Below are 15,275 nucleotides of genomic sequence, written 5' to 3'. Positions count from 1 at the left end.
TGGGCCGTGGGAAGAACATTTGCTGATAATCTACTGTGAGGGCTCAAATATCTTTAATTTTATCATCATGATCTTTTATTGAGATATACGAGGGGGGACCCAAAAGTAACCAGAGTCGTAATGCTGCGCATTGTGTACTTGTAGTAGCAGGTTGTGCCGCCAGAGGCTCTGCCGAGTCATTCTGCCACGCGGCATCACCCAACAGTGAGAAGTGTGGTTTCTTTGGCAGTTCTTTAAGTGTGTGTACAGTGCAGACTTGACATGCTGAAATGCCTAGTTCTTACAAACAACGTGCGGCAGTGTAATTCTGTTTCTTGCTCGGTAAGAATGCAGCAGAAACTGTTGCGATGATTCAGACAGCCTACAAAGACCATGCTCTTAGTAAAACGCAAGTGTACGAATGGTTTTCTCGGTTTAAAGAGGGAGAAATGGTGGTTGAAGATCAGCCCCGTTCCGGTCGACCTTCAACTGCTCGAAGCGAAGACAACATCGACAAAATCTGTGGTCTCATAAGTGAAGATCGACGCAGGACAAATGACCAACTCGAGAACTTATCCGGGTTGTCCCGGAGCTCAATTCAGTGCATCTTGACCATCAATTTGGGGATGTGAAGAGTGGCAGCAAAAATCGTGCCAAAGCTTCTTACCAGAGATCAAAGGGATCGTCGCGTTGAAGCCTGTCTCAAAATGAAGGACGCGTTCAAAGATGATCCACATTTTTTCACAAAATCATTACAGGTGCCGAGTCATGGTGTTATGGGTACGATCCAGAAGTAAACAACAATCTTCAGAATGGAAGTCACCCGGCTCACCTCGACCAAAAAAAGTCGACAAGTGAAATCGAATGTGAGAACGATTCTTTCTTTCTTTCTTTCTTTTTTGTCCCTGAAAATCAGACAGTAAACCAACAATTCTATTTGGAGGTTATGAAACGTCTTTGCAGAAGTTTGTCGCGAAAACATCCGGCTTTGTGGGATTCTGGTGTGTGGTTCCTGCACCACGACAACGCTCCCATGCACACGGCTCTCAGCATTCACCAGTTTTTGGCCTCAACAAAGATGACTACCTTGACCTACGTGCCCTGTTTGCCGAATTTAGCGCCCTCGGACTTCTTCGTATTCCTGAGGATGAAAAGAGACTTGAGAGGGAAGCATTTTGCGGATGTAAAATGCAATGTCATGAAAATGCTCGCAGATATCAAAGAGGAGGAACTTAAAAGGTGCTTCGAACACTAGAATGAATGTTTGGACAAGTGTATTAATGCTAATGGAGAGTACTTCAAAGGAGATTAAGATTGTATTTGAAAACAATAAAGTATATGCTTTCTAGAAAGAAATTCCGGTTATTTTTGGGTCACCCCTCGTATGTAGGAAGAAGCAATATATTAGTCGACTCTTCTAGAAATGGACACTCTTGGAACTTGAACAATAGACCACGCCATGATGCAGAGTATTTCTCTTACTGTGTTTGCCACTGGATTTGGCTGAACATATCCCAGATACTTTTGTGCTTAATAAATGAAACTGCAATGAAAAAGACTGCTCTTCTTCGGACCTTATCTATTTCCTCTATCAATCCTATCTGGAATGGAACACATACTGATAAGCAATATTCAAGTATTAGTCGAACAAGTGTGTTATAAGTTACTTTGATGGACTACATTTCATGAGGATTCTTCCAATGAGTCTCTGTATTGCATCTGCTTTACCCATGATGAATTTTATATGGTTGTTCCTCTTCAAATCAATCTGTACACATATATCTAGATATCTAACGGAACTGACTGCTTCCAATGATTGTTCTGCAATTTTGTAATCATACAGTAAAGGGTCTTTCTGTCTCTGTATTTGTAATACATTACATCTGTTTATGCTGATGGTCAATTGCCATCCCTGCACCAACTGTCAATCCTCAGCAGGTCCTCCTTTACTCCTCTACAAATTTTTAGTGCTGCAACTTCCCTGTGTACAACAACACCATCTGTGAAAAGTCTAATGGAACTTGCAAAGTTATCTAGCAGGTCATTTACATATATTGTGAAAAGTAATGGTCCTGTATCACTCCCTTGGGGCATGTCCAAAGTTACTTTTACTTCTCAGGACTTCTCTTTGTTTAGAATGGCATTCTGTGTTATGGTTGCTAGAAATTCTTCAATCTGCTCACAACAGCAGTCCCATATTCTGTACTCCATATTTAATTCATTAGAGAGCAGTGTGGAACTGTGTCACATGCCTTATGGTGGTTAAGGAACATGGCATCTACCTGGGTGCCTGTATCTATTGCTTTCTTGGCCTTACAGACAAACACAGTGACCTGGGTTTCACATGATAATTGTTTTTGGAACCAATGTTGTTTCCTACAAAGGAGATTTACAGTCTCCAGAAATATCATTAACACGTTCACTGCCACTGTAATTGGCCTTGCTTTGCCACGTAACCAATATTTTTCTTAATAGAATCTGAAAATATATTGCTAAAAGTAATATAACATGTATTTAGTTTATAAGTACACAATCAAATTTACTCTCGTGAATCAAAGTTGTTTTGGGGCGCACTAAGGCGTCAGTGGCATATCAGGCCATATTCTGTAGCGGGTGGCCGTGGACGCGCCAATGCGTCTAGTGTATTGTTCCTGGTTAGTGTGACAGTTTAGGTTACTACAATTTCATTTTATATTCATAAATGAAACGAAACATCCTACTGACAAACGACATATTTATTGGACAAAAAATATAGTAGAAACATTCAAATACAAACACAAGATCTCGAAGAAACTTCTGAAATAAAATGTATGTCAAATCTAAGAAAAAAACAATCTAGAGCTTTATCCATTACACTCTCAAACAAATAAAATAAATACAAAGTTTACGAATAGTACCGACACATAACTGTCGAAAAATAAATGAGCAACGAAAGTGCTATCTGCCTTTAGAGGTGGTGAATAACACAACAATTCAAACAATATCCTGCTTTATTTGGGCAATCTAGGCACTCGTAAATCGTGTCTGTTCGTTGTCCACGGCTGGCGCATGATCTGCACTTTTTTCGCGGTGTTTTTGATTTTCCATTTGATTCTCGTTTTACCACAACATGTTGGGGATTTCTGACTGGCCGTTCTACCTGCTTTCGTGGCAATAGTGCTCTTATAATACTGAGTCTAAATTCTTGGAGGGGCATTTTTGTGCCACAATATTTATTGTGTAGGGCATGTGCGTTTGTCAGTATCATTTCCACAACGTGGATAAAAAGTTTCTTGTACCAGCGTATGGTTTTGCGTTCCGAGAGGTAATATGATAACATCTGATCGTGCCGATCAACTCCCGCCATAAATTTATTGTAGTTTACAATGGCCAAGGGCTTAGATTTCTTCTCCTTTCTTTTGGTTTCAACCTCAACCATTTCATTTGTAAATGCATTAGAAATGTAGCAAACCTCCCTCTTATCACGCCACTTACCTATCATAACTCCTTCCGCAAATCTGGCAACGGCTTCACCTTTTCGTAGTTTTGCTTCCTGTATTTCCTTGGGTGTATCCTTCCTATTCGCCCTCAGAGTTCCCGTGCAGTGGGTCTTCTTATCCAGGAGCAGCTTTGCCAATGCGAAGCTGTTATAGTAATTGTCCATGTACACATGGTGACCAGCATTCAACTTTTCATCTAGTAAATGAAGAACAATTTTTTGCGCATGGCCTCTTCCTCCTAAATCGTCCAGCATGCCAGTGTATACCGCGAATTTTAGGACCATTCCAGTGGGAGTTGTCAAAATATATAGCTTTATGCCATATTTGTGCTTTTTGTTTTTGATGTATTGGCGGAAAAGTAATCGTCCACGCCAAAGGATCATTGATTCGTCCAGAGACAGTTCCCGTCCAGGGTAGTAAACTTGGCACATCCTTTCATTGAAAAAATTGATAACGGGACGTATTTTATACAACCTGTCGGATGGTGTTGGTTTGCCCTGTTTTGGATTTTCAGAAAAGTGTAATGCACGTAGTATTAGCAGAAAACGATTTCGTGAAATACTATCGGCAATTCCTTTCACGTTGAATAAAGCGTCCTTTTTCCAATAGTCCTGCAAATTCCTCATCTTTACATTTCCCATGTGCAGGAAAACTCCCAAGAACACTAACAATTCGCCAACAGTCACATCTTTCCAACAGTTTATTCGTGATTGTCCTTTGGTTCCCGCAGAAAGGAATAATTCAATCGCGTTTCGATTTGTTTCTTCTACAACTGTCAATAGAAATTCGTCCGTCAGCAAAAGACGAAAATAATCTAAGGGAGTGTTTTCCGTCGGTTGAATAAGCAGTCCCTCATTTTTTATAAATGGGCAATTTATCATTCCAACTGGCTCTCTTTCCCACGCAACAGTTGTATCAGCTGCGTTATCTCTTGTTACCACTCCTTCTGCCATTTCCCTGTCGCTAGGATTCACAGCCATTTCTACAGTCTCATCTAAAACAAACTCGGCTCCGTCAGACTCTTCACTGGATTCCACGCCGTCCTCCTCACTGGCCAGTTCCGTTTCCGAATCGCTTTCTTCTAATATTCGTAATAATTCCGCATCCGTTAGTTTTTGTACGTTTCTTGTGTCCTGTGTTTTACGTTTCTTAGGTTCTGAAGGGCCCGCCGTGTCACGATTGTCTTCCATTTTCAGTCCCACAACAGAGAAAAACTGTAGGGAAAACACACGAACCGCACCCGCAAAAATTGAAAACAATACGTTCTTAGAGTGCCTGCGCAATGAACCACACCGAATGGCTGTGCCCGACTAAACTGTGGCGCTGAGAAACAGCTGAGTGTCTCGCCGCGCAGGCGCGTCGACGGCATATGCACTAGTATCGGCCGGACGCGCTGGTGCGCCGATGGCAGTGAACGTGTTAATACCTGAACATAAAATGTGTTCCAAAATTATATGATTGACCAAAGTCAAGGATAGAGGCACATAGTTTTGTGCACCTGTTCAACGAGTCTTCTTTAAAAAGAGAATGACTGTGCTTTTTTAAGACCACTAGGAATGGTTTGCTACTGGAGGTACTTTTGGTATGCTGCTGCTAGAAGGGGGCACATTCTTTTGCATACCCTGTGTAGAATTGAAATGGGATCCCAACAGGTCAGGTCTTTCATCTGTTGAGGCATTTCAATTGCTTTTCTTTCTCTTGGTCACTTATTTCCATATCTGTCATTCATGAGACAATTTAGAGGCGGAACTACACTGGGATCTGCTTCTGTGAAACAGTGTTGCAAAAAGACATTTTGAACTTCGTTCTTTCCTGTGTCATCCACCGTTTCAATCCCATTATGAACACAGAGTGTCTGGACAGATGGCTTTGACCCAGTTACTGATTTAAATAAGGAAATTCACACAAAGCCCTCGTTATGTTACTTTTGGTTTCATTTAGTTCTTGTATACCTGTGAAGCTTTGGCTACATTTAAATTTGCAGTGAAGCTCTCTCTGCTTTCATAGCAGCTTTCTAATAGGGTTTTTTCTGTTCCTCACAATTTTGCTCAGAACATACTTGTCTGAAATGTGTTGTATGATACTTCTGAAGTCTGTCCACTGATGCTCAACATTGTCAGAGAAGGAGATGAAATTTTTGTGTTGACCTGTTAGGTAATCTGAAATCTGCCATTCAACAGCAAACAGTGTCTGGATTCGTTTAACATGTGGGAATTTCTTACATAATATAATTATCATCTATTGCAGAATGCATACAGAGAAATTTTCTGGGGAGAACCAACATGGTTTCTGAATTTTTAATACAAAACCCCTTGTCATTTATTCCACAGTAAACAATCTGACAAAAATTTGGCAATATTTGACCAATACCCCCCATCTAGTTCCTTCCAATTACCACTTACTTGGTTTTATCAAGGATGGATAAAAGGAAAAATGTGTAACTACAATGGCATAGCTCTATTTTTGACTTCATTGTTTTCCAGCTCAGAAAAATTTACTGATTAAATTTTCAAAATGAGACCATTGCTGAGGCAAAGATTCTCTTCCCTGCTCTGCCACTGCAGCTTGATGTTATTCAACTACACACAAGTTATTTATATTTCCACTGAAATATCACACATATAAAGTTGCTGGTGATGCTCTGGGAACTAAATAGTATGAAGATCTCAGATGCCCAATTGTATAGCGCACATAATATGTACAAATTATTTCAGGAATTCATTAAATTCTTGCAAAGGACACTTGTGTGTACTGTCTCGTGCTGCAGAACACTGCTATATTAAACATAGAATTTTGTTTGAGAGTATCAGTTACTGATGTATTTCTCAAAGCAACTGTCAGTTTACATAGCTAGATTTTCCATTATGGAACGTCACACTGTCTTCAATCCCCTCGACCACAGAACACTCAGTTGATGGTGATGGAAGAGAACATTTTCCATGCCAGAGTACTAGTTGTAGAAGAATAAAATAGAAGTAGATCCAATGAGTATGATTATAAACAGCCTGAAACAGTTTTTTACAAACCCTCTTGGTTGAGTTCACAGGGAAAGGCACTTCTTCCACATCCACAAAAAAGAGGTGAGGGAATGATTGAACTCGAAAGAAGGTTAGAAGAGAGTTTAGTGTGTCAGTGTATGAAGAGAACCCAGACGAGGGCCTCACCGTGCTGCAAGTGCTAGGAGGGACACCCCTCTGCATACACTCCTACACTGACACTGAGCTACAGGGACCCTCACAAAATAATAGTCTGAGTATGCTTCGGATCTGATTCTCACAGATAACCCATTATTTAATAGGCATGGATGCCTCAGGGATAGCCATCAGAATCATCGGTCATTACTGAACGTGTGAAGACTTTGCTGTTGTGAGTGTGCCATTTTGGACATGCCCAGTAGTCGGTGCCGCTGGCAGTGGTCAATTATTGATACTGGAACAAACTGTGGATGTGCCTGACTGTTACCTACCATATCAAATTTATTTCACATCAACCTGTGGGGTCACACACTTTAGGTGTTTAAATCATTCCCTGTGATGATCACTGTCACCATTATTTTTTGTGTTCAGCATGGGCCCTTGTCGATGTTTCTACAGTGGCAACCATATCACTGGCTAGACTTGCCACAGCTGCTAACAGTAAAGAGGCCAGGGCAATCTGTGACTGTCTCTCTCTTATGGTCAAGCTGGGTCAGCCACACTGTGACCCTGACACACTGTGTGGACACGACTTCACCCAGAGTCCTTTGAGGTCTGATCTGTACCGCTCCACCTTTCCCCAAAAGTGACATCATTGATCTTATGGATTGGGACAAGCGTCTTATTCTGACAGATTTAGTGTATCCTTCTCAATAACGTGTATGCATCACATGGCCTTGCGTTATTTTGAGAGAGAAGAATCTGCAAGACAAAGCACATCATCAGACAGTCCGTGCCCTGCGTCATCTGCTTGGTCAACCGTTCAAGACTCCTCAGTCTGATCTCAACACGGTCAACTGCTAGGACCAATGGTATCTCACTGGGTTCCTGCCGCTACTCACCAGAACCTGTGAGGGCCACTGGCAGGGCATTTACGACTTTTTGATTGCTCCCTCTTGAAATTTCAAACTCCAATGCTGGTCTGCGCCAGGATGTGCCTCCACTACCAGTGTCTGCAACGAAGTTCAGTCTCCCAGGACACAATTTCTTCTGTTTTTTCTACTTTCAGATACACTCTGAACAGATACTGCCAGGTGCAGCCTCAGAGTTCGTGGCCACATCCGGACCAGCTGCAGCACCACTGTTGGGCTCTGTATGACCTTGGGACTACTGCTACTGGGACACAGACACAGCCACCAAGGACACCGACACCTATGGCCAACCCTGAGGCAACTCGACAATGTCAATGCCCCATCGTCACAAAGGTCCACACCATCAGGAGAGGTGGGATCCTTGACCTTCATCCAATATCAAGATGGTGCCCGCCATCTCTCTGAGCAGTATTTTGTTAACCCTGTATGACAATTATGATATTAGTTACCAAAATAAAGAACTACCATAACAACAGGAGAACAGTGAAATAAATACTGTAAGTTTCACTTTTTGGAATGATGCTGGTGTTACATTTACAAAACAAGCTGCAATTAATAAAGTAGCACTGAATATTTGTCTCTATTTGTTTGGGACTCCAAAAAATTCCAAATAATGTTTCCCACTACTACAAAAAGCATTAAAATTTAGTACAAACTGTCACAAAATATTAAACACGCTTCCCTATTTCAGACACAGGGAATGCTTGATCACATCTCTCACATTACTACTCTAGTATGGATGTAGATGTAGATGTGGTTCAACAACAAAGTTAGGAATCAACTGCAAAAGCAAAGAGAGCTTCACTGCAAATTTAAACGCAGCCAAAACCTCTCAGACAAACAGAAGCTTAACGATGTCAAAGTTAGCGTAAGGATGGCTATGCATGAAGCTTTCAGTGAATTCAAAAGTAAAATTCTACGTGTCTACTTGACAGAAAATCCTAGGAAGTTCTGGTCTTACGTTAAATCAGTAAGTGGATCAAAACAGCATATCCAGACACTCTGGGATGATAATGGCATTGAAACAGAGAATGACACGCGTAAAGCTGAAACACTGAACACCTTTCTCCAAAGCTGTTTCACAGAGGACCGCACTGCAGTTCCTTCTCTAAATCCTCACATGAACGGAAAAATGGCTGACATTGAAATAAGTGTCCAGGGAATAGAAAAGCAACTGAAATCACTCAACAGAGGAAAGTCCACTGGACCTGACAGGATACCAATTCGATTCTACACAGAGTACGCGAAAGAACTTGCCCCCCTTGTAACTGCCGTGTACCGCAAGTCTCTAGAGGAACGGAAGTTTCCAAATGATTGGAAAAGAACACAGGTAGTTCCAGTTTTCAAGAAGGGTCATCAAGCAGATGCGCAAAACTATAGGCCTATATCTCTGACATCGATCTGTTGTAGAATTTTAGAACACGTTTTTTTGCTCACGTATCATGTCATTTCTGGAAACCCAGAATCTACTCAAACCCAGAATCTACTCTGTACGAATCAACATGTATTCTGGAAACAGCGATCGTGTGATACCCAACTCGCTTTATTTGTTCATGAGACCCAGAAAATATTAGGTACAGGCTCCCAGGTAGATGCCATTTTCCTTGACTTCTGGGAGGTGTTCGATACAGTTCCGCACTGTCGCCTGATAAACAAAGCAAGAGCCTACGGAATATCAGACCAGCTGTGTGGCTGGATTGAAGACTTTTTAGCGAACAGAACAAAGCATGTTGTTCTCAAAACAGAGACGTTTACAGACGTTAAAGTAACCTCTGGCGTGCCACAGGGGAGTGTTATGGGACCATTGCTTTTCACAATATATGTAAATGACCTAGTAGATAGTGTCGGAAGTTCCATGCGGCTTTTCGCGGATGATGCTGTAGTATACAGAGAAGATGCAGCATTAGAAAATTGCAGCGAAATGCAGGAAGATCTGCAGTAGATAGGCACTTGGTGCAGCAAGTGGCAACTGACCCTTAATATATACAAATGTAATGTACTGCGAATTCATAGAAAGAAGGATCCTTTATTGTCTGGTTATATGATAGCGGAACCAACACTGGTAGCAGTTACTTCTGTAAAATATCTTGGAGTATGCGTACGGAACGCTTTGAAGTGTAATGAGCATATAAAATTAATTGTTGGTAAGGCGGGTGCCAGGTTGAGATTCATTTGGAGAGTCCTTAGAAAATGTAGTCCATCAACAAAGGAGGTGGCTTACAAAACACTCGTTCGACCTATACTTGAGTAATGCTCATCAGTGTGGGATCTGTACCAGGTCGGGTTGACAGAGGAGATAGAGAGGATCCCAAAGAAGAGCAGTGCATTTCGTCACAGGGTTATTTGGTAAGCGTGATAGCGTTATGGAGACGTTTAGCAAACTCAAGTGGCAGACTCTGCGAGAGAGGCGCACTGCATCGCGGTGTAGCTTGCTGTCCAGGTTTCGAGAGGGTGCATTTCTGGATGAGGTATCGAATATATTGCTTCCCCCTACTTATACCTCCCGAGGAGATCACGAATGTAAAATTAGAGAGATTCGCGCGTGCATGGAGGCTTTCCGGCAGTCGTTCTTCCCACGAACCATATGTGACTGGAACAGGAAAGGGAGATAATGACAGTGGCACGTAAAGTGCCCTCCGCCACACACCGCGTGGTGGCTTGCGGAGTATAAATGTAGATGTAAATGTAGTATTTATTCACTTAAGTGAAAGTGATGTAGTCACTCAAATAAACAGCTAGTTTTACTTTAAGCACTGTGGATGCTATGTGGCAGAAGCTACTGATTATTAGTGAACAACTGTTTTCAAATACGAACTGTGTCCTTACACTGTGACAATTTTCATTAATACTGTTCAACTCTCTTACTCTCACAAATCATGGAAAAAGGTTTAAATATATTTGAGCTGTTAACACAAAGAATGTTCTGAAGATAACTGTCATTTGCTAATTTTTGATTGATATTGTGTAGTATCAACAGTTGTAACATCTCTTAGGGAAGCTATTACAGCAATGTTTAGCAAGAATGCTTCTTTTAATAAGCACATGTGAATTTTATGATAAGGTAAAAAATAATTCACGAGTATAGTTAACTGCTTTACCTCAAACGATGAAACATTTGTTGAATTAAAAGAGTTTGTATCCTTCATATATTGTGTAATACTTATATGATACTGTGGAAAGGTTTAATATTACATTTCTGTAAGTTACAAAATTCAATTCAACGGGATATAGGATCAGGAGGGGAGGGGGGGTGACAACGGAGTCTTCATACACACTGCACATTTTTCAAAAAAATAGTTCAAATGGCTCTGAACACTATGGGACTTAACATCTGTGGTCATCAGTCCCCTAGAACTTAGAACTACTTAAACCTAACTAACCTAAGGACATCACACACATCCATGCCCGAGGCAGGATTCGGACCTGCGACCTTAGCAGTCGCGCGGTTCCGGACTGAGCGCCTAGAACCGCACATTTTTCACATGTTACTTCCAGTGACAATATTTTTCAGAATACAACACAAGAGCATACAATAAGTTGCTACTATTACTAAACATAACATGCACTTTTGTCACTAAGGGGGTATTACCTGCAAACAAAGATTTTACAAATTTTATAAGAATTTTACAGTTTAATGTCAAACGCAGGGCAATAAATTAACTGAACATGTCCCACATTACCATCCACACTGTGTTGTCTTCAGTTAATTGTCAATTTATATTACCAAACAGTTATCATGCACGGTTCATTGTTCATGATCCTAGTAGAGACTGCCTATGTAACAGCTTCCGCAGAAAAGAAAACTTTGATTTTCAATGTTTTGAATAAATACTGACCAAATTTTAAGATCTAAAATGCTGGCGTAATCTACTCACTAAGAGGTACAATCTTATGTTACAGGCTTTGTCATAATTAGACTAATATTACAGTTAGAAACTGTGCAGATGTCTTGAGGCAGTATAGCTCACCACACCCAAATAACCAGCTTATATTCATTCTGTGTTTGAAAGTAACAGCAGTAAGTGACTTACAACAAACTTTACACATAATTTTAAACCTTTACAAAACTTGTTCTTGCTAATGACACTCACCCATAAAATAATGAAAGGAAACAAGGTTATTACTTGCCACATTTTCACTATTATGCCGTAAAGAATTGCCACATCAGGCATGGTGTTTTAATTTATTACTGCTTTACCAGTAATACAATTCACAACACATTCTGGAGATAGTATCCACATATAACACTTATTATATCTGCAAAATTATATAACTGTACAATACAGAGTTATGGCACCATAAACATTTGAGATGCATGAAAAATAAGGTTTTGCTTAAAATGGAGCATCAATTAGCCAGCAACTTCCAACAAATTTTTATGTAGTTTCAAACCTTTTCTAATTTTTTTCTGTTTTACTTGCTTAACAACAAATATTAAAACATTAACTAATTTGTACAGTAATCTGAAGTCAGAGGCTGTTTTATACAAGGGAGTAAGCTCTTCAAAGAATCCCCGGGTCATTGGTAAGTGAGAGGAGGGAAAATAAAAGCTTACCTTTTTACTGTTGGCTTGTCCTCTTGAGATTTTGTCCCCCAATACACATCTTGTCACAAATGTAGGCATATGTGCTGGACCTGTTTGACTTTCCACTTCAAAAGTGAGAGATAACTTCTGCTTGGCTGCGATTTCATAGACTATGGATGTTGCTGTTTTTGTTCCAATATTACCTATGGAAAAATGTACAATTAATACAAAATGTGTCAGATGTAAGCAATGGGCAATACGAAACTATATTTTAAACAGCTGTTCCAGTTATTCCCATTCTTTATTTCTGCAACAAGTAAACTGTGAATGGTGCAACCATACAATCTGTAGAAGAATCACTATATTTCTTAAAAATGTTATGCCGCATGAAATTAATACAGGTCTATGTATAATCTTTGCGACAATACCAATATTCTTCATGTTAAGAGTTCTGCTCCAGAGCAGAATTCTGTATTCATACCGATTACAGCACATGGATGTCCTGAAGCCATAAGACTCTACACTGGATCAGAGTTCTGCAAATGGAATCAAAGAGCACTGTAGATCCACAGTTTACAGGTTCTCTGTTCTTTACAGATGAGGTGGGGTTCATACACAGAGTGGGTTAATAAATTACCACAATAATCTAATCTTGTGTGGACAGTTGCAGATCTTAAGAGTGATTATGGAAGCAAGGTATCAGGACCATTTTTGTATCAATATGTACGTAGTGACTGTGGGTGACATACAGTATGTGCCATATACTTTTCTATCAAATTAACAAGTGCTGTTTACAAAAAATTTCTGCATGGAAAATTGTCCCCCGGTACTAGAAAATATTACACTTGCAGGAAACAAATGGGTCTGGTTGTTGCATAACAGGACACTACTGTATTTTCTACATCTCTTGTGAGACACTTTTAATGAGTGACTGACTGATCAAGGAAGTCCACTAGCTTACCCCCAGAGACATGCATCATCTGTGGACTGTTTTTGATTTGTGTCTATGTATGATGTTCATGATATTCACCAACACAAATGTCTGTATACAGTGAGGAGATTGTGCTTGTTATTGGAGTATCTTCAGACTGAAGCATCGTAGACAACTGGCTACACCACAGAAAAGAAATGTACACATAGCCCATTGATCAACTTCAAGATGACGGTGTAAGGTCTCAAAATGTACTGAGCGAGGTGGCGCAGTGGTTAGCACACTGGATGTGGGAGGATAATGGTTCAGTCCCGTGTCCGGCCATCCTGATTTAGGTTTCCATGATTTCCCTATATCTCTTCAGGCAAATACCGGGATGGTTCCTTCGAAAGGGCACGGCCAATTTCCTTCCCCATACTTCCCTAATCTCCTCCTCCTCCTCAAAATGCATTTTGGAAGAAAATAAATGTGATCGTTAATATAATGGTCAAAATAAATGTTGCATACAGGTTCAAATGGCTCTGAGCACTATGGGACTTAACATCTTAGGTTATCAGTCCCCTAGAACTTAGAACTACTTAAACCTAACTAACCTAAGGACATCACACAACACCCAGCTGTTGCATACAGATTTACTGTTATAATGTACATAACAGGAAACAATATTGATTTTGTTCTGTCAGGTACAGTTATAAGAAAACAAAAACGAAGACGATAAACACATTTGCACCTGATAAACACAAACTAAAAACAAAAACGGAGCCTCACAAAATATTCAACTGCATACACTACAGTTTATTCTCACTGTCATCTGGCATAACACAGCATTTATGAACCAATTGACCTTCCTCATAACTGGTGACACTTTTGAATGCCTTTAGTCATAATCCTTGCCAAATTGTCCAGATAAACCTGTGGCATATGTCCCATTCCTCCACAGTGGCCTCTATGAGGCCTTGTAAGGTCTCTGGAGGGACAGGAAGATTGCAAACCACTCGTTTTAGCATGGCCTGTGCTTTGGAAAATATGAAGACCAGTCCATCCATCTGATCCTGTGATCCAACAGGAAGAGGTTCAGATGATTAGAGGTTCACAAGAGTAATCATCTTGTGGTGTTGCAGTTCTTCTTATGTCTGTGACGACACCTTTTCAGTTACAACTGCAAATATTTTACAACAATTATTAATTCACAATTGTAAATATCTGTATCAAAAGTTTCTCAAAATGTTAATAAAATAACCCACTGAAGATAGCACAAAAGTGCTGAAACTTGTCTGGGTAAAATGAAACTGAAAAGGTGTCTTGCATAAGGCAGAATTCCTTGCCCTAGGTTCACTAGAGTGTTATGATGAGCGCATGCATTGCCATCCATCAGCATGAATCCCACTCTGTAAGCATGTTGGCTCGATACTTCGCACCACTCGTCCTCCCATCTACTGGCACAATGGGTTTCCTGCAGCCCTACATGAATCCATCCCAGAACATGACTGAACTGCCTTGATAAGGTAAACAATCTATGGTACATGGATGCATAGATGTGTTGGTATGGGCACACGACATCCAGTCTCCAGTGCCCGCTCAAAAACAGTGAGAGGCAAAATGGGAGTATAAAACAGCACAGAAATGAAAAGAAACAAAATGTGGAAAACTATGTGTATATCCACATGGAAGCACGAAATGAAGTATCATGTCAATATTAAAATGTCAACTAAACAGGAAGAAAGTGGTAGAATGAGTTCAAACAATATAGCTGGGTGACCGCAAGTATAATGAAGATGAGACAGCCACTCTGCAACGAACTAAAACCTCCAACCTAAAAGCTTAGGCCAGAGTCCAGACATATCATTAAACTTTAAAGCTTGAATCACAATTGTCTCATTATTAGCTAAAATAGAGGGCAGATCCCCTCTGATATTTGCTTCTGCCCTTGCATCATGGTATATAAAATGCACTCTGTTGAAATGTGGCATACAGAGATTTGCATGCCACAAGAATCACTAAGCGGAGGATCCTCGCGCCATAGTAAAAAGTCACATGTACAAGGGCAGTGACCAATGTGAAGATGTGTGAGGGTCACTTCATCCCACCTCAGCAACCAGCAGTACGAATACCATGGCCAGATAGTTGACTTTACCAACTGCAGCTTATTGTCTATTACTGCCAGCCATTCCTCAACTCACAACTGCATGAACTTCCTATTTAGTGCTGAAATGACAACCTGCAAGAGAAGTGCGCCATATTCTGCCCTCTGCAGGCCTCCTTGGCAGTCCGACCAGTCAGTTCATTTCTCCATGT

General features: G+C 40.6%; 1 protein-coding gene across 1 annotated transcript in view; it reads right to left on the bottom strand.

Annotated features, from left to right (window-relative positions):
- Nucleotides 1–15,275, bottom strand: part of LOC126173706 (double-stranded RNA-binding protein Staufen homolog) — a 170,239-nt gene that overhangs the window by 51,271 nt on the left and 103,693 nt on the right. The window contains exon 6 of the mRNA XM_049920978.1: nucleotides 12,080–12,252. Coding sequence (XP_049776935.1) covers nucleotides 12,080–12,252 — 173 coding nt within the window. The remainder of the gene's footprint in view (nucleotides 1–12,079; nucleotides 12,253–15,275) is intronic.

The sequence above is a fragment of the Schistocerca cancellata genome, chromosome 1, assembly GCF_023864275.1.
Source record: "Schistocerca cancellata isolate TAMUIC-IGC-003103 chromosome 1, iqSchCanc2.1, whole genome shotgun sequence".
Lineage (NCBI taxonomy): Eukaryota > Metazoa > Arthropoda > Insecta > Orthoptera > Acrididae > Schistocerca > Schistocerca cancellata.
This window is presented reverse-complemented; position numbering and strand designations above follow the sequence as displayed.